Source organism: Plectropomus leopardus, chromosome 3, assembly GCF_026936395.1.
Source record: "Plectropomus leopardus strain MGB_pleo_1.0 chromosome 3, ASM2693639v1, whole genome shotgun sequence".
In the NCBI taxonomy this organism is placed as follows: domain Eukaryota; kingdom Metazoa; phylum Chordata; class Actinopteri; order Perciformes; family Serranidae; genus Plectropomus; species Plectropomus leopardus.
The window spans coordinates 4,336,387-4,357,960 of record NC_142178.1 but is presented as its reverse complement, the minus strand read 5'-3'; the positions used below and the strand labels follow the sequence as shown (position 1 = coordinate 4,357,960).

Genomic DNA, 21,574 nt, shown 5'->3' with positions numbered 1-21,574 from the left:
TGAAAATCCACGAACCATGACCATTTCCATCATCCACACATATTTATCATTTTGGCATTTAAACAAAAATACACACTCAGACATGCCAACAGGGGTACACACTTGCACACTCACCCACAAACACATTTTTTTACACAGATTCATTTTGCAACTGAAAATAAAGAAGAGTAGATTAACAATGCTCCAAAACCAATCAACACTCACCAGCTGACCTTTCAAGTGCTCTCACAGAACTGTTATAAAACCACTTTATGATAGGCACGATGGCTAAATGCCTGATATAGAGCCAGCCTGGGCTATCAGCATTATACTTTTGCTAAACAAACACATTACGGTGTTGAGTCCTTGAAACAGATATTATGAGAGTGGAATGATAATTTTAGTAATTGTTGAAGTAAAAATGATGGTTCCAGCTTCTCATATATGAAGATTTTAAGCATCAATTTGCCATGCATGACAGCAAACTGAATAGCCTTTTCTTTTTTACTACTGGTTGAATAAAACAAGACAAGTAAAGTCTGATGTTGACTGTACCACTTTATACTGCAGTTTAAAGTCTCTCTCTGTCAGGCTGTGGTATGCCTCAAGACCCAGTTGAGGCTGGACTATTTTGATGCAGAAAGAATGGACTAGTTATAATTATTTCTGTTAGAAAAGTTACAGTGTTATTCAAATTGCATTAATTTTACTGTAGAGATTTTTTGTTCGACTGCTGGATTTGAGCTTTGTTACTGTAACAAAGACTAACTATTTTGTTACTCCTCCTAAAAGTGACTTGAATTTTACATTGTTTTATCTATTTTGATGCTGGATTGCTAAATGTAGATTGCACTACATTCCCTTTACTTGAGTGGAACAAGCTCTTGCATTAATTTTATTTTGGAGAGACTTTATATCAGACTGTAAAACACAGATTACCAGACTGGGCTATTTTTGTTGGGGAATAATGCCCTGCAGTGTATGACAAGTTTTAAAATGTTATTATCTGTAAATTTGTTGTTATATTAATCAAGTAATAAAAAAATAATAAATTAATAAAAAAAAAATCCATAGATTAATAAATTAATCAAAAAAATAATCAATAGACTAATCGATAAAAAAATAATTGTTAGGTGCAGCCCTAGTTTGATACAACTAGTAGACCTAAAACTCACATAAAACTAGCACTGTGTTGGCAAGAATCTGGTGATACAATATATACCAATAATACTGGGGTTGTAAACCACATATTACGATGCTGTTCGCAAAGTGATATTTTGCAAATTTATTATATATACATAATTTTAGGAAAACTCTTATTGGATAATAAAGAACACACTAGCATTTGCATGTAACAGCATATTTTTATAGAATCAGAACAGCTGGACCTGCATTTGTATTTATCACATACTGTGTATCGTCCAACATCATACCACTACTTTTTGCACAGACTAAGCAAAGGAATAACCATTTTCTTATATTACGAGAAATACATAAATACAATTTAGAAAATAAATAAATAACTGCAAAAAAATAAAAACTGACTTTTTTTTTAGAACTGATACAGTATCACAACACATAATATCACAATACTTGTGTGTACTTAAGTGTGTCAATATTTTCTTAAACTGTAATAGTGACAATATTAGGCTCCATTATAACTTATAGTGTTCAGCCAAAACTATTGGCTTTTGTTTAACATGTTTTAGCTCATCAATCTACAGTGGAAAGTAGGCGTTGAGGCAGTAGCCTATCCCATAAGTATGGCCTCCAATCAACACAAAAGTATAAACCCTGCTTAAGAAATTTGAAGACTTAAAGTCTGTGGTAAATTATCATGGATATGCCAATTATTCACAATTATTTGATTTTTTATAGACCAAAAAAAATGATTAATCAATAATTGATTAGTTAAAGAAGAAAAGTTGGCAAAATTAATTGATTTTAAAAATGATCCTTAGTTGCAGCCCTAGTGTGTTTTACAGACCGATAGCTTCACTTTGCAATAATCAATTCAAGTTCAGGTGTTTTGGAAATGTTTTTTGGGATGCATGTAAGGAATAAGCAGCAGGACACAAGCAGCAGCACTGCTTTTTCACTGCAGTACATTTTATGTTATGCTTACTCAGCAGCTTTTGATATCAAACCCTCACTGACATCAACAATTAAAGTTGCACAACAGCAGAGAGGACCACAGGGCCACAGCTCTGCCTCTCTGTCCCTCCCAACACTGCGTCTCTGGCTGAAATCCCAAATGCATCTAGCAGACAGGATGTAACAGTTCATAATAAAAAAATGGAGCATGGTAAGCTAAAAACATTTACTTTCTTCTGGGCAATTATACACACTACCATCAATAAACTTTATCCAGGAAACTGCAATGAAGAGAGAAATTATGTTGTATACTGATTTTGTATTACTTGGCTGTAAACAGAGTTTGTATAAGCTGTGTAAACACACATTTCCATACTTCACAGATGCAAGCCTGTCTGGTTAAAAAAACAGCAGCAGCAGTGGAAACAGAGCAGAACAGCAGAAAATGCTTTGTTGCTCTTGTCTGGCTTCCTGGATATTTATGTCCAGATTTGGCCATTTTTATTCCCACACCATGTGTAAAATAATAAAAACATTCACAGAAAACATTCTCGTGGCTACAACACACAGGATATTCAGATCATTTGTAGATGATCAGGCAAAATCTAATGCAAAAGTACTTTCTCTTATTCCAAGTATTTTGCAAGAATATCATTTCTTTGTTTTGTGATGCAGATGTGTTGCTATTGTTTTAACCTGGGCTGGTCCGCAGATAACATTGGGACATTGGGGTTAAATGAGGACAGCCTAAAAAAAATCAACCAAAGCTCAGTCAAGCCTCTAACTCACACAAAAATCCTTTTCTGTAACCACTCTTTCCGTGACTAACACAGAAGATTTCCTCGACCATCAAAACAGTCCGACACATTGCTTCTGCCAGTCTGAAAGACAGACAAGCAAAGGACAAACAGTAGAAAAATAAAAGTTTACACAACAGGCAAGAGGGCAAAAGTCAACAGCTAATCTTAAACAAGGGTACGAGAGAAACCGAAATTAATTATTTTAGTATCATATTGTAAGTCTATGGGCTTGAAATGTTGCTGCTGGTCAGTTTGATACCAAGTCAATGACAATGTACTTGACGTGAAAAAAACAAAAAACCTTTATGCAAACATCTCAAATCACAAACCACTTTCATTATATATATTATATTCATCCATATATTTTGGGTGTTCCATAAAGTCCTAGTCACCAAAGTATTAAAGCTTACAATCGCTTTTCACTCACAAGCTTTTGGCAGTTGAGAGGACACTTGTGAGTCATTCAGAGTAGTCACCAATATTGGTTTGAGAGCAGGCAGGTATCATTCAGATGCATAGTCAGATAAGCTCGATGAAAAGAAACATGGAGATGCTGGTTCTGTTTAGCTTTGTGCTTCAGTGTTTACCAAATAGTTTCTGGGTGTCAGGTAATATAGCTTCAAGAAGCAGACAGCAGGGACTACAGTATGCAATAGAGGGATATATTCAATATTAACTTTTATGAACAAGGCAAAACAATGCAAACTGAAGCTTCTGGTCTCCAAAAAAAAGGAAGCGGTAGAGACCGAGCATGACAAGACTATCAGTCAACATTGCCCTGGCCTTGCCGTGTATGCGTCCCCTTTTCCCCTTCAAGGGATCAGTAAAGTACTCTGTGGACTAACAACATATCACGGTGCTGCTGAACTAGTTACTGCAGGGCGGCACGTACTGTAGCTGTACGGAGATAAAAGAAAGGGATCTAAGCCCCAGTCTTTTCTGACTAACTAATTCATGTCATCCTAAAAATATCTTTAGTTAAATAACTCTGCGATAGTCATTTTTTTATTGGCTCAGGCTCAGATCAGCATTGATGGAAATACATCTGGGTGAACTACTGACTTAAGCCCCTTCAGATGCAGAGAGATGCAATGACAGGCCACACCAAAATACCATCTGCCTCTGCTCAAGCAGCGCTCAATCATTGATCCAGACAAGTCTGCACCGAGTTTGAAAGAGAGACTGAATAAGTAAGAGATATACAAGATGTAACCACCGTCAAGTCTTCACAGACCTCAATACATGCTGCTTTCTGCATTTGATCTATTTTCTGGCCTGTCAAAAGTGACACACCAAAAGAAAACACATACATGCAGAAAGGCATTCTTGGCCGCTGCAGAGCCGTGTACAGAGCTGTGATCTACTGGCAATGGAGAAAGACTATGTTGCGTACTTGTGAGTCTTCCTGCGTTTAAAACACCCACATATACACTCTAATTTTGGAAGAAAAGGGTTATTGTATACAATGTAATGTAATGGGTCCATGAACATTGTGATAGTCCACAGCAATATCGTTTACCCACCCCCTAAATTTGGTTTTCTTTTAAACTTAGATGATCCTGGCACATAGCATATCTAAGTATAACAGGAAAGAGAAAAGATGACCAAGGTTCTGCCAGGTTCAAAGTTTACCCAAATGTTATTGGAACACAGAGTGAAAAGCGGCAGGATTTAGGAAGGGTCAATAGTGGTGGAATCTGCAAGTCTGGGTCAGCCTGAAGAGAATATTATAACAAACAAAAACCTATTATGCTCAGGATCCAAGCATGCATGTTTGACCATGACTCACTCCCTGCACAAAATAACAACAGTTTTGTGTGGTAACAGATAGTGATGATACATATAAAGACAAGCAGGAATAGCTGAAATATGTGACGTCCAACAAATGTCTTTTGAGTTACAGCTGATCACTGCCAACTAAAATGAAAAGCAAAAACAGTAAAAACTGGGGAACGTGCCATCTCAATGTACCACAAATTCCTGATGGTTTGTGAATACTCAATTGCACGTGTCAGTGTTGTCAGTTGGCACAGATGACCTATACTGTGTTTTGTTACAAACACATTCACTTGGTGATCTTTCTTCCATACAGCAGGGACACTCTGTGCTGCTGATTTGTACCCTTTGGCTGATAATGGGCAGCAGCTGCAACATCAACACTGTAAGTAAAGGCCAAAATACATAGAAAACTCCCCTCTCATCCTTCTGTAGCAAAATAATTGATTAAAGACAGCGAGGCGGACTCCAGCTAGACGTAGACCAAACCTGCAAAAAAGGATAGAAGCAAGCTGAATACTTTCTTACAGCCAACTTTTTTTTAAATGTAATTTTAACTTTAACAAACATGACTATTTTCACAAAGTCATTATTTCCTAGGCTACCACCCAAGAAAACTTCCTCTATGTAAATATACTTAACTAGAAGTCCAGTTACACATGGATTAAAATATAGGTTTTGAGCCTTACTTCCTTAGTTTTTTTTTTTTTTTAATGAACAAAAGATACGCTACAAAAATCTAATTCATTATCCTGCACATAAACAACACTGAATTCAGACTATAACCTTTGGCTGCCAACACACACATGCTTCTCCTCTTCTGGGCCTGCTTTGCTACACCACACTGGCAGTGAATCAGACCGAGGAACAGAAAGGAGGAAGTAGACGAGCAAAGCAGAAGCAGTGGTTGAGTCACATCAGTGATGTCATGACAGAGAGATGCCTGAGCAGCTCCTAAATCTGCAGTCTCACAGCCTGACACTCAGCCTGCGGGTCCTGCTGTGTCTTGCCTTGGCATGAGGTGTGCTCACTCCTGCTCTTTATCAAAACAATACCTGTTCTATCTCCACTGCAGGCTGCTCTGGAGAACACTGTCAGCTAAATCCCGAGTGTCATGAACGGGTTTGACCCTTACATTTTTTGTTTTTAAAAACAAAAAAACAAAAACAACAGCAGTACAGTGGTAGAACGTGAGTAAGTGCATTTACTTAGGTACTACACGACAATTCAGAGGGAATATCACTACCCCCACCCATTTACTTGACAGTTGTACTTGTTGTTGTTTTGCAAATTAAGATTTTACATCTAAAACATACTATCTGTTTATAAAGTATGATCCCAGGGTTTCTTATACATTCATTTATTTGTGGCAGCCTGCCACGACTAAAAAATCGGCCACCACATACAGATTTTCTGTTTTTGGAGCGGGACTGTTTAGTAGGAGCTCTGTTGAAATATATATATATATATATAGAGAGAGAGATTTGTTTATGCATTGCACTTCCCAGAGCAAATTGTTTATTGCCAATTGTATTAACACCCTGTGGTTTAGCTAGTTAACCACATCAGCCATCATAGAGCTTGTAAGCCTATTAGTGTACATTATCTATAAATATAAGTGAGGTTTCAACTTTCAAAACATTTTGACGTGATGAAGATCCAAGCAGGATTGAAACCATGTCTTGATTTAACTTTTGTAGTAAATTATTTTGTAGTTTTACTTAATATTCTGAACACAGGACTTTACTGATAATGTCTAGGAATGTTTTACAGTGTGGAATTGGGACTATTACTTAAATAGAGGATGTGGATACTTCTTCAACCATTGCAGCAGTTAAGAGGATTATTCAGTAGTACATTCCTAGGTGACATGCCAAACAACATAAGCTTTATGAATTTTGTCTGCTATACATAATCTCTACCAAGAAGGTAAGGCTTTTGGTCATGGTGGTTTGTGTTGTTTTAGTTACCGTAATATCTCAAAATCTTGACAGGATGAAAAGATTTCTTTTGTATAGGATTTATCAATTATTAGACATTTTTTGAAAGAAACTGGGAACATGTATCAAGTAATTGTTGATCACAGCAATGGCAATTTGTTGCCATTTTTAATGAACATTTTAAATAATTAAAATAACAAATGTTAAGGATGAAAGGATATTATGCCCTCTCTAAAGTTTACTAGGATAGGAAAAAAAAGCTATTTGGTGTCATGCTCCTCAGGACATTTGTGACATGTAATGCTGCACTGTGGATACTGAAGCAACAACTGAGAAACTTGGCTGGTTGTATAATGAGTGACCAAGGGGATGAAATTAAACAAAACCCATTAAACCAAGAATTCCTTTTTATCCAAATAGCTAGGTTCACTGGTTGTTTGGCTGGGTGGTATGTGACCAAAACTATGCTTTATTCTGCTGTCTGGGTGAAGTTCTTAGCTACATAAAAAATAATTTTAACCTCTCACAAATGTATTGGATCTAAAGACCTTTAATTGAAAAAGACTGAAAGAGTAAGACATACACAGAAAAAGAAACAAAAAAGGCAAGGAGAAAGCTTATGATTAGTTCCAACACGACATTGAATCAGAAAAATCTGACCTTAGGGCGTTTTAGCACTTTACTGACAAACATCCAATGAACATGCTCCCTGACTGACTGCAGAAATGTGCTGCGACAACATGATGTACGCGCTATGTGTGTGAGTTATGTCTTTGTATGTTTCTTTAACATTAAGTGTTTATAAAATGTACCAAAAACTCTTCCAGGCCTTTTTCTTTTGCCTCTGCATATTTACATTCATGAATTGAAGTTAAACAAGTCAGGATAAGAAGGCCTTTATGCAGCCTCTAAATATTCCTTTGTATTACAAAATATCTGAGTGCAGCATGCTGCTCTCATAAACTATCCGTGTTTTGAAGATAAGGGCAACACTTCCAAAGGAAGACATGGTACCAAACATAAACACACACTGCGATTAACTGTTCCACTGGCTACTTGTTGAATATGCTTTTCAATAACAGTTACATACATGGATTGACATGGCTATAAACACCCAGTTTATGTACCCATACAAGGTTTTAATAGGATCCAAAGGAATAAGATGTTAATTAAATTAACTGTGGTGTCAGCAAGCTTCCTGTTTTTATGCCTCTGTGCTGGCGACAGCCGAGGCTGGAGACATTATGTTCTCAGGTTATCCTTCAGTCCATCCACCACATCCTTCTGAACATGATATCTCAAGAATGCCTTGGGGAAATTTCTTCAAATTTGGCACAAATATCCACCTGGACTAAAGACTGTGTTGATAAGATTTTGATGTTCATTGGTTCGAGGTCAAGGTCCCTGTGACTCATTCTTGTGAACACAATATCTCAAGAACACCTTGAGGAAATTTCTTCAAATTTGACACATTGACACATTCACATTGACTAAACGATGAGCTGATTAGAGTTTGGTGTTCAAAGGTCAAGGTCACTGATGGCCTTGAGGGAGTTTTCTCAAATTTGGCACAAATGTCCACTTGGACTCAAGAATGAACTGATTAGAATCTAGGGATCGAGGGTCAAAGGTCATGGTGACTGATAAAACATGTTTTTGGGTGTCCACCTTGAAACTGTGCTAATTGTTGAGATCGTCTGTGCTGCCGGGGGAAAGATGTGTGTAAGACATCCATGTTTTCGCAGACATGGATGTAAACTAAAAATGCTACTTTACTGGTGTATGGAGGCATATAACTGTGTGGCAATGCATCTAGTTGTTTTTGTGTGTGTGTGTGTGTGTGTGTGTGTGTGTGTGTGTGTGTGTGTGTGTGTGTGTGTGTGTGTGTGTGTGTGTGTGTGTGCGTGTCCCTTTTTGTTTTTCTCATATCTCTCCAAATTCTGACATTTTTGTGGGTCTGTAAACCTGCAGCCCAGGTGATACTCATCACAAGTTATTCATACCACTTAGCAGCAGTTTGAGTCATGGCCCTAATCATTGATCAATAGATGAAATGCAAAGCAGAGTGAGTGAATGCAAACTTTAAGACCAGCACATTTTTCACAGTACACTCAGCACTCACAGAGTATGGTTATTACTTTATTGCTCGAAAATGTATTTATGGTGGCAGATGTTTTAACTGTGGTCCTACCACTAATAAATAAGTGTGGGAAACCCAATACTCTAAAACAGGCATGTCAAACTGGTCCACAGGGGGGCCGGTGTGGCTGCAGGTTTTGTGCCAACCAACCAAGAGCACACAGTTTGACCAATCAACTGTCTGAAGACGGAGATCAGTTGATTAAATGAGTCAAGTCTGGTGTGCTGCTACTTGGTTGGAAACAAAACCTGCAGCCACACCGGCCCCCCTGTGGACCGGTTTGACATGCCTGCTCTAAAACAATCACCAATAGCTGATATACTCATCCTATCTATAGACAATGTACCAACGCATGACAATAAGACTGCAGTATACTGAAACATTATTTCTGCGCAGCTCAAATGCAACATTTCTTTTCATTAAAACACTTATTCCTCTCTTTTCATTTAATATGTCATCTTTTACCCACAGACTCAAAGACAACATACAATATCCTAACATCTGTTTAATAAGTGCTTCACTCACTGCTTCTGATCTCCTCTTCCACCATCATCAGCATCCCGACACCATGTTTGTCACCCTCTCGCTTCTAGTGTCCACTTGTTTTTAATAATCCTTGCATGAGGGTAGAGTCTGCTATCTGTCCACTAACAACAGACCTCTCTCAGTTTTGCTCACCCCTCCTCCATCTACCCCCTCCTTTTCCTTCTGCTTTCACTGCATGATTGTCTGAAACACTTAACCAACAAATACATTGAGTCCTTACATGAGCCTCTCCTCTCACTTCTTCTGTCATTAAGAAAACAAAACAGCCATAAAGAAGAGGAGGATTTGTTTTCTTAACTGAAGTGGTCTTGCCTTTTCTCATTTCAGTCCACCCACTTTCACTCCCTCTGCTTTGTTTGGCTGATAATCACCCCTTAACTGCTCAGCATGATGATGTTAGAGCCCCTACTGCCTTCTCATCCATCCAGTCCCCTCCCCATGCGTTCAGCAGAAACCAGTGTCTGTAAGTGAAAACAAATGTCCCAGTCCAACATGAAAATATCAAACTTTGGTTAAGGTTGAACTGAAAGAAGAGCTGATACAATTATTGCACTAATCAATTACTCAATCAATAGAAAATGTATCTGCTATAACTCAAATAACTGATTAACAATTTGAGTAATTTTCTTTTTTTTTTTTTTTTTACATTTCAGAGTTGAAATATCAAGAAAATTACATCCACATTAAATCAATAATAAAACTAATAGTATGTCATATATTGTTTCTATCATATTCTGTGATGCAGGAGGGAAAACCAATGACAGGGATGGCAAAAAAAGAGATTGTAATTGCCATGTTATGCCATAGTTAATTTTTAGAAAGCATTGCTCATTAGAAGCTGATGCTGTTGTGTTAAAAGTTGCACCCATGATGCCTCTTGCTTTCAGGATGCTGGCATGCTATCTAAAATCAAGGAAGATGCCACAATTATTTGGTTCTGTCCAAAAAAAAAAAGCAAAGGTGGATTAAAAAAGGGACTTCTGCCCAATCTCTGTTTAAAAACAGCTACTTATAGCATGCTGGCCATCTCGCCAATCTTGAAAAATGACATTTCTTTGTACTTCATCATCATATGCAATCCACTTTTGGAATTGTTTTTCCAAATACTTTTCCTTTTTTAGACTGCTTGAAAAAGACTAAAACATCTGATTTAGGGTTGTGGATTAGAGGGATTGGGGAGTGGAAAGAGGGGTTTACTCCTCAGAGGGCAGTCTCAGCTATAGACACACAGGACACAGTATCTTGTTCAGTGCAGCATTTACATGATCTCAGACAGGAAGGCAGTTGGACGCAGCGTCAGGCTGTGACCCGCAAACTTGGCCTCTCACAGAGTAACGACATTGAAAAAGCATGTTGTCTCACAGCAAACCAGAATTAAATAGAACTACTGTTGTACTGACCTTGAAAAGAAGGAAGTTACACAAGTGGCACGGGTAAAAGAGAAGCTGCAATTCAGTGCAATAAACAAAATAAACTTTGCAGTGTTTGTCAAAGAGGTCAAAGGGGAGGATATAATTCAAAGGCCATGGTCTGTTACAGGAAAAAATTATTATTAATAAACAAACACAAAAATGTATTTTAGATTTGTCAACATTACTCCAATTTTTTATACTCCTTGGCTATACAAGGGTCTTTCTTTTCGACTTTCTTAACTATCTAGTTTCCTTTTTAAAAGGTTATGGGAGTCCAACACAACCATGTTAGGACCTCCAACTCACTCATTTATATGAGGTGGCCTGCCATGATATCAGCATGCACCACAACTAGGGCTGGGCAATATGGAAAAAGTCTTATCATGATAAATTTTTTCATATCAGTTGATATTGATATATCATGATATACATCAAATCACTATTTCTGTCAAGCTTAAAGGTTCCCTTTTACTCCAAAGTGAGATATGAAGATATCATAAGGTTAATTTTGGTTGAAATATTTATTTTCTGTCAGACACTGAACATGAAAACATTTAACTTCCATTACGATTAATGAACAATTATTTTCCTTTATGCTTCTTTTTTGAGGGTTTTTTTTTTGCCCTCATATTTCACTGACACAGTTTCATTTGACCATGGTGTGTTGGAGTGTAATAAACATATGATTTATTATTATTTATTTAACTTTCCAGCATAACTACATATAAAAATTAAAAGAATCTTAAACAAACTTCAGGTAAATTTAAGCACATTGTGCTGATAATAGGCCAGCCTCTCTTGACTGCAGGACTCTGACTTGAACTTCTGTGAACCTTTTGTGAAACGTCTGGGCTGTTAATCATTTTACTCAGGAAAAAACAACTATTGAGTAGGACTACTTCTCCTATAGCTACCAACAGCTTGCCAACATTCCCAGTCAGAGAAAGGGTGAAAATAAGGTAATGTGCTTGTGGCCCCAGGCCCCCAAAACATTACATCTGCCCCTGGTAACAATAATGAGCACTCAGTGCGAGCGGCTGGATGAGACACGGATCAATGAGTCCTGCTGTTTCTAAATAATTCCATCCAAAGTCTGACTAAACCTGAAAATAACTCAAAGTAGTCTGTAGATGTCTAAAGGAGGCACTTTCCACCTCTGCAGATTTGGCTGTTTCAGACACTTTTGTGCTGTGAAGCTCCGCTCTGTTTGTCTGTCTCACTGCGCTTCTGTCGGACCATCAGCTGTTTGATCTGTGAAAATGAAACGCTGTGGAAGCACATACGACTCGGTTGTCAAACACTCAGCTCTGTTGTCGTTCACTGCATTTGGTTTGCCGCAGCACTATTATTATTATCATTGGCTGTTCTTGTTGTCTGTCAAAACATGACTGGAATGTGTTCTATCGACTATGTCTCATTTTTCAATCGAGGAAAAGTTATTCTGCAATAGATATCGTTATCATTTTATCGCCCAGCCCTAACCACAACATACTGATTTTCTATTTTTGAAGCTGGACTGTTTATTCTAAGTCCTGTTGGAGTATACCATTTGGTTATTCAGAGCATCACACTCTCAGGGCAGCAGAGCTATTCTGGGCACAGACAGAGCAGTGGAACGCCAGGCTCAGTGAAAGTGAAACTTTAACGTTCATAAATTCTTATATAAATGGAACGCTCCATTTCTCAGAGCAATAGTGCTCTGATTTCAGTGTTTTCTACTTAAGTATAAAAGATTTTATAGAATCATCAAATACGATGTTCACAACCATAGTATCTAGCTTAAAGAGATAGTCCACCCAAAACTGGAAGTTCAGACTTTATCGTAAATGCTGCTCCCACAATATGAGCTACAGGCTAAAAGAAGGTGCCATACTGCTGTAAAGCATCTAGATAGAAACAACTTGGCATGGCGGGACTTCAGGACACTTGGATTACTTCGGACAAGCAGTTTGGAGACATTTTATGGTTTTAATATGTATTTTACTCCAGCAGTGTTTTGTGACCTAAAAAACGTCACTCAACTTTCCATCAGCATGAGGGTGAGTAGATAATGACTGAATTTTCATTACTGGGTGAACTATACCTTTAAACTGTACTAAATAGGGGTAGACAGATTATGGTTCTGGTTGAGTATTGGGGCCGATATTTGGCATGCTGCCGATTATCTGTATTGACATTTAATTTAAATGAATGCCCATAAAATTAATTAACTAAAAAGTGCAAAGAAAGGGTCAGCATGGGAAGAACTTTTACTTTGTAAAACCTCAGGGAGCTTTTTTCATTTATTGATTTTTTACTTAATTTTCACTTGACTTTATAAAAAATGTTGCAGGGATCATGTATGTGATGTTGAACCTTTCAGTTTTGATTAAACATTTGTAAAGACGTTTAAACAAAGTTTTATGTTGGTTTGTTACATTCCAAATTATAAATATTGACTAAAAGATTTTCAATTTTACTGTAAATGCATAACAGTTCCAAATATTGGTTATCAGTCTCATTAACTACTAATTATTGGTATCGGCCCTGAAAAACCAACATCAGTCGACCCCTAGTACTAAACGTTTGTATTCATGAATAAATGAGTAAAATATGGATAAAAGCTACACACGGAGACAAATTATTATCATACACCACCTCATCAAAAAGATTTTGCCACATTTTACTTGTATAAGCCTGACTTGAGATGCCAGGAGGTGAAAATCAGAAGTTCCAGTGGAACAGCACTGAAAACCCTGTGACACACCAGCCACCCTTGGAAATCAACAATATGATGACGAGCCAGCTGAAAGTCCCACTTCTGCACTTCCCATGGTCATGTGCCTGGATCTTGTGCCTTGTCGAGCAAAGCCAGAGCTCACAGTTCAAAGTACAGCAGCCATACAACAGATGAGAAACACCACCAACAAAAGAGAAAAGAGAAGGAGAACATTTTATGGGGATGTGGGATAGTCGCAAAGCAGGAAGTGCCACTGGGTGATTGAAATGGTTAGCCACAAGAGTCCAACACACTGACATCACTCTGTTGGGATTAAGGAGCCACTTCACAGCACAAAGACAAGCCAGGCAGACATGACGAACTCGTCCAAATGTGATAGCAGGGACACAATGTAGGGGCTTGTTGTCAGAGTGCTGTGCTGAGTCAGAACGAACTCTTGGCTGAGAATAAATTAGGTCAGTAAGGCTCACAGATAACCCCGATGCTCTCATCTCAGAAGATTGTTAGGTGTAGCTCAGATACTGACAGGATGATAGGCGAGGCAAGCTAAACATTGAGTGAGCACAGCGACTGCTAGACAAATAGACAAATAGCAGGCTGACAAATGACAAGGACACACTGTCAGTTATATAAAGCCAGGATGGTACTTTCAGTTTAAAGGCTTGTTTTTACAACAGAGCAAAGACTGTGTCACATGAAGAGGGAGGGGGAAGCATGTGAGACCAGAGGGATTATAAGAAGAGGGTATTCCAGTCACTGTGGTCTCCCTTGGAGAAATTGACTAATCATTAACCACATTTCCTTTTCAATATACATGCTGGTGCCAAAATCAAAATGCTGACTGTGGTAGTTACTTTGATGAAACAAATGGAATTTGTTTTGTCTGAGGAAATTGAATGTCAACTCTTTACATAAGTCATTCTGGGGTTCTGTCAAGCAACATCTTTAATTCAAAGCAGAATCATAACTTCCAAGTTTCATTACCTCTCAAGTTATATCACAATCACTTAACCAGAAAACCAAAAAGAGTGGGGCCACCATCCCCATTATTCTGCAGTCAAAATGATGATATATAGTCTCACTTGACAAGGTTTTGAGTGGCACGAGTGTGAAAGCAGCCATGAGAGACTGCTGAAGTAAGAGCTCGAGACACACTATGTGACTAATAACACTGCGTATGAAACGACCTGCCTCCTATTCCAGGAGAGAAGTCCTGGCATAAGCACAATGGCTCCGGAGGTGATATCCCCATGACTCACTCACACGCTCACTCATACACCTACATTTGGCTTGTGTTTGCAACAGCTAAGCAGACTGGATTTTCATGTACTGCACGTCACAGAGGGTCTGACAGTCAGTAAGCCACTGTTTACCAGAATCTGGAGCTTTAACAGCATGGAGTTAAAGGAAAATGTTGTATTTATTAACTAGGATGATTATGCACTGTTTCAAAAAGGCAGAGCAACACCGTGAGCTATGAGAATGATGCACTGAGCAAGTTTCTCTGATACAAATGAGACTGTGCCAACTGATCAGAAAACAACTAATGAATTGCACTATCAGTTAATATGCACGTTTCATCCAATGGAAATCAAATGTTCCAACCAATATCTGCATTTGACCCCAGGAATTGATTGTGATATTTTTTTCCATTAATCAATCAATCATTTTACCAAAGAACATTCAAAACTTTTCCATAACATTTTACCCCATACCTGTGACTTTATTAAGATTTGACACGCACTTGCCAGGTATTTGCAGATAAATAATCTGCTAGCACTTGCTTACTTTACTTGCTCACCAGACATTCCTGTAACCAACTACCTGCATATGACAACAGACCAGACCGGCACATATGGTTACTTCATGAAATGTCAAGGCCATGCCCCTGTTGGGATATCTTGTAGATGCAAAAGCAATTTGATATGTTTTTGGATTATACGTTTGAGAAGTTTGCATGCATTTATTTTTTGACGTTTGTTTTATAGACATGTCTAATAATTGTTTTGTGACATGCCTGATCTTAAGTGCAAGTGATACATAATTATTTAGGGTTGATCGCCCCATTTTCCCCTATCTAAGATTAAGATCTAAGAATACCTGGTGATTTAATCAAATTGTATTTGATTAAATCACCAGGTATTGTTAGGCTAACAATACCTGTCGGTAAATAAGCACTCGCTGATAGCCAGCTGTTTGATCTTGGTTGAGATTTAGTTGCAGCAGCCTCCCACTCAATCTAACGTAGCTACCGATTATTAGTAACTAACAACAGCTCATGTAGTGATTCACCACACTGACAGTGAATATTCACGCATTTAATGTGCCTCAAATCTCTGTGTGGAAGCCTTAATTAACCCACTACAGCATGTTTCTTCCTCCAAAAGGACACGTTACCGGTTTGGTCTATGTGTATCATGTGATACAAGTGACGTTGGTCAAAGAATTGAATGAACATATTTTAAATAACAGCCAAAACTATGTTAAATCAAAACTTTTCTAAAATGTGTTAATTCCAAACCATTTCCATACCTGGAAAACTGATTCTTTAATTTCCTAACTTTTCCAGAAATTTCATGACTGTGGGAACCTTCTCTTTTGTTCAGAAAATAGAATAGACAAAAAATAAAGAAAAATGTAAAAAAAAATGTCCACGCCATGCTCCAGAAGCTCAGGGTGATGCAATTGCCTGAAGCAGCAACCTCTGGGGCTGAAGCCAACAGTTTTCGGAAGACCAGGAGCCACCCCCCCTCTCCTTTTTTTTTATATATAACTCACCTGTTAACATTTTATAAAGGGTTAAAGTTACACATATTTAAAGGCAGGGCTGCTAAAGTGACAGGTTGTCTGCAAGGCATTGCTACAGTCTGTGAGTCAGAACCACCCCTTGCTCATCCACGGCTCTACCCTCTTGTCCAAATATGGACACTTATGGCTCCAAAAAACCAAGATGGTAAAATGCCCAACTTGAAACTTGAAAACGGCAGTTCACAAAACCAATGGGTAACGTCACGGTAACAATGTCCATTACATTATACAGTCTATGGATTGCCCATCCAATAGTCCAAAACCTAAAGGCAGTCTCTCATAGCAGTAAAGGTCAATTTACTGCTGTGAGAGACTTACAGTAAATATCATACAGGGAACTAATATAAGTTGTGATCATTTTGTTTTGCCACATTTGCTTAAAATCAAACACCCCCAAAAATATATATCTATCATCGACTTTACTTCAAAATATATAACCAGTTGCAGTGACAATTGTTTTGACGCCAACCACAGGCACGGGCTATGGTTTGCAGCAGATAAACAACAATGAGAGTGATTGTGTCAAAATACACATCCATGAGGTGTAAAAGCACAAATGAAATCTAATCTCTTTATAATTCACAAGGACGTTTTAATAACGGACACTTCCATCATTATCTTATGTAAATACATTTTGTTGAGCTGCTTACAATACACTTAACTCACTGCACTGTCACTGCTGTCACTGTGGAAACCTCAGTGAACCTCTGTATTTACAACCAGCACACCAGCAGCAACCATTCAGTGATGACACTTTCCCCCATCAGTTCTTGACCAGTTATGGTAAGGTACTTCACCAACTAATGAAGAAGCCCAGCACCATAACACACAGTTAATAGGAAGAAGAGCAGCACTCTGTGTCAAAGGTCACCTGGTCTTAAGTTACACTGTCAAACAAAGAGGCATATTTGACATAAAGACAGGTCTGTGTAGTTAGCTAAACAAAGGACACTTAATATCATAACCACCATTAATGAGCGAAGAACACGTTACTAGACATGTAAGGACTGTGCTGAGTCGTCTTACACGACGTGTAACTTTAGCTTTAGCTGACGTTAACGACAGCTAACTTGTTGAACTTGGTTAACAACAGGTTTCGCTAATTTGGCTAACGTATAGTGCTCGCTAACAGCCTCGGTTAACGTTAGCCAACTGCCCACTTTAGCATGGCACGCACACTAAGCAAAACCCGCACCGACACACAGCTTTTACACGTAACTTACATCTTTTGGTTCTTGTTTGGTGTTGAACAGGTTGAGTCGCTGGAGTCGCGCTTTCATCCCATCCGCCATAAACTTTACAAAAGCGACTTCTGGGCACTAACTTCTCCGAGACTCTTTCTGACAGCGGAGACACTTCAATATCATTTCATTGGAAAGTTGATTTTGCTCTCTGAAGCCTAGGATCCTGCTGTAAAGCACCAAGTTGACCAACAAACAATCGTAACACATCCTGTTTAAACACTTCAAAGTAAGACAATCACATTCAGTTCCTATGGATATCTATTTGACAATACATCCATATGCTTTTGTTTTGAAGGCAAATAGAGCCACTTCCTAAAATATTCCAGCTACCTGTGGTTAACTTGTCGCAGCTAACTCCGCCAATGCGTTTGGAGAATGGGGTGGGCACAGTTCCTGTCCCAGGGCAGTCAAACTTTAGGCGGTAGTCTTTTGGGTGATTTCCCCCCTCGTTGCATGATAAAGATTGTGCCGATTATCTTCGTCGGTATGACTGAATGTAAACAGAGTTTCCGGTCTGCGAGCAGAGCAGAGCTAATCTAACAGTAATGAACGCCCATGGGATGCTCTGCAGCTGATAGGTGGGGATGAATAGTGGACTTTATGAGCCACAAGTTTCAAACTATTATGTTAGTGTCCTTTGGACGACATGTCATACAGTTTTGCCTCAAACTCCACAGCCTGAGTGATAAACTCATTATAGTATGTACTGCAGATTATTATGACAGTGTAACATTCAGCAAAGGCCATTGACTGCCCCATTTATAATAGAATTAAGGTGTAAACTACTGTAACTAGGCAACAACTAATCATCATTTTCAACCATCATTTGCTATTAAAGAGTGATAAACCAAATATGAATTAATTAATTAATTATATTCACCCCTAAGGCCCACTTTAATATTACACACAATCATATGGCTCTACGCACAAAATAAGTTTTCAAAATCAAACTTTAAAAAATATTTTACTTTAATATTATGTTTACTTTCATTGAGTTTTATTCACCAACATCAGTCTTAATCATGAATACCAAAATAATCCTTTTTTAGAATTTTCCTCTGAACTTTTCTGTCACAAGCAAACTGTCTTACATATGCTGTGAAAAAAAATCCAATATTGTTGGCATTATTGTATAATTATTTATCGATTACATATTTACTTAATTACAATTTGTTATTGACATGAGAAAAGTAACTTTTAATAACTTAATTACCATGATTTATTCACAAATGGTCAAAAAGCCAAATCTAAGTAGTATGTTAAGTGACAGTGATTAAAAATTATATTAAATACGAAGAGAAACACAGTTAGTAAAACCAGTAAAACATAAATTAGCAGCAACAGAAAACACTCAGTCTGAAACATTGTGAACTTTGTGCACTTCAGCAGTGACACCCAGTGGTTACCTTTTTGCTTCTTTAAGAGCAGTAAGGAAAAAAACCCTCTGACTGTTTGAGAGCACTTCGGTCCCCTGACACAGAGCAGGAAGTTGGGCTTTTTTTTCTGCAGGGTTTCAATTCTGCACTAATGATACATTTTCCTGTAACGGTTATTTTTACCGCAAAACAAATAGCACTTGTAACTGGGACTGCACGTTTTGCTTCTCCACATCAAAATACAACACTGCACAGAGAATATCACAATGCATCCGGTGAATATTTTGAACATGACATGTCTCGTATTATGTGTATGATTTCTAATCAATCTTGTTTTTCAGCAGCTTAAATGTGTTGTGTGAGCTCCTGCAGTACAACAGACAGCCCTCATCTTCTGAAGGCTTTGCTTTCTCCCTCACACTCACACACACACTCACACACACACTCACACACACACACACACACACACACACACACACACACACACACACACACACACACACACACACACACACACACACACACGTTTGTACCAGTGAGGACCGTTATGACATACTGCGTTGCCTTTTAAAATATGATACAGCTCAAAGAATCCTCTCGTTCCTCTACCATTGACTGCATGCTCGATGAAGTCTACTCTCCCTTTAAGCTCAATCTGTACTGGCAAAAATTTGATTTAATATTCAGCTTTTATGGCAGATAAAATGTTTCAGAGTACAGTACCTCTGGCCAAAAGGAAAACTTACAAGAACTATTTTATTCCAAACGCAATATACTTTTTAAACACGATAGTCACTACTTTTTTAATGCTTTGCACATTTTTTTATTGATCTATGGAGCTGTTGTCTGATTTTATGTGAGTCTCATGGGTGTCAATGCTTTTTCTTGTTGTTTGAGCCCCCAACCAAAGGCAATTATCTGTCACTATGTGATGTACAATTACGTTTTTTTTAATCTGGAATCCTGAATCTTAAACATTTATACCTGGCATGCTATGACACAGTGCAGAAAAAACATCAGTTTAAGTTAACATTTACCATTTTGCAATGTAAGCCTATACATAAACACTCAGATGTTAGCTGCACACTGAATTGCGATGGCAATAAATGTATCATCACCTTCCCCAGTAGAAAGTGAAGGAGGGATTTTGTGGGTGGGTGGGTGTGTGTGGTTCGGATTTTCTTGTGTAAAATGTTTACTGATCTGGTGGTGTGTCTGGTTTTGGTTTGACCGTATGTGGATGTTCTCAATTCCAATCCTGGTTTATGGCACTTCATACACAACGTCTAATAATCAGGAGTAATAACACAGTTAATTAAGTCCTGTAGTGGTGCTAAAGGATTGCACACATATATTCAGCATGCATGTTAGTGTGTGTGTGTGTGTGTGTGTGTGTGTGTGTGTGCGCGCGCGTCTCAGCATGTCAGAGCTAGAGCAACAGGTGGTCGGCCTGACATCATCAGCACGTTCTTGAAAGGGCTGAGAGAGAGAGAGAGAGAACAAAAAGCATCCACACACACACACACACACACATACACATTCTATCACACACACAAACTCCACAACAAAAACACATCGCAACAGGCGCCAGGCCACAGGAAGTGGTCGCCATGGCAACGTGGTTCTACATCCTGCATGGCTAACGTAAACGATTTCATCTCATCTCACTCTCACTCAGAAAAGCAGAGCAAATGTCTGCACAGTCATCCCAACACATGAACAGCCTGCCATGATTATGATCAGGTACAGTTTATCTGCATGTGTGCATTTACACCACATGCAGATGCAGTGATATACACACACACACACTGTTATATTTACAATACATCACACAGTGCATGCTGGCTGCGCACATATTTGAAGCATATGCAGGTGTTCGGTATGTGAGCCTGGACGTGTGCGTGTGTGATGAGAAAGAAAACAGAGAAAGGTCAAGTAGACTTTTTTTTTTGACTTCTTTGATTTACTTAATATCCTCCATTGTCTCCAACTCTCTAATTTGGCCAAGTCTTTTAAGTCTTTGGTATGTTGGGCATGGCATGCAGAGAAGATGCTATCAAATGTCAGTGGCCTGACTCGGACACCAGCTGCGACCTCACAGTGCAAAGGCTGCTGGCAAAGCACAGTATGTGGAGGAGAGGTGAAAGGATTTAGAGGACAGGGGTGTGTTGGTCAGCTCAGTGAGTCAAATTGTGCTCATGGGCTTCCATAGTCTCTAGTGGGATGTCATAATAAATAGTGCTACTCAGGCAGCTTTTTGACACTAACACTTTAAACCTGAGCAAATTGGCTTCAAAAAACATGGGAAGATGAAAATGAGCAACAAAAGAAGATGTGGTCCAAAACTTTGCAAGGAATTAGGGGAAAGTACAAGAAAATTACCTCAACGTAAGTTTTAAATAAAGCAAATAAAAATGAAAAAAAGAAGAGAGAATTAATTGAAAATAAGAAAGAAAAAAAAGAAATGGCCAGATTTTTTTTCAAGTTTTCTATAGCTTTTAAAAAATAACTTTCTAAATCTATAAATTTCTTGCAGTTTGTAGGACATTTCTTGCCAATTTGGTTGTGGCCATTCCCCATATTTTTAAAGAATCAAACCAATTTGCTCAAAGTTCAATGGTTTAAATACACAACAAAGGTGTCTGTAAACAGCATGTGAAAGGTGATGTTACTCCACATTTTAAAAGGTTTAATATAAAGGAGGCTGACTCCTGTCCCTGATATCAATCAGATTGTTTCC

The 21,574-nt window shown here is 38.3% G+C and overlaps 1 protein-coding gene across 5 annotated transcripts in view; it reads right to left on the bottom strand.

The window, feature by feature from the left end:
• The window catches only part of tbc1d1 (TBC1 (tre-2/USP6, BUB2, cdc16) domain family, member 1), a 71,844-nt gene that overhangs the window by 48,230 nt on the left and 2,040 nt on the right, over positions 1 to 21,574 (bottom strand). The window contains exon 1 of one of the 5 annotated variants that reach the window (XM_088075387.1): positions 17,438 to 17,632. The exons of 3 other annotated variants lie outside the window; for them this stretch is intronic. In XM_088075387.1, the coding sequence (XP_087931513.1) occupies positions 17,438 to 17,506 (69 nt within the window). In that variant the 5' untranslated portion in view covers positions 17,507 to 17,632. Of the gene's footprint in view, positions 1 to 9,254; positions 9,642 to 17,437; positions 17,633 to 21,574 lie in introns of those variants that run through there. One more of the 5 variants, XM_088075388.1, reaches the window with a different exon arrangement.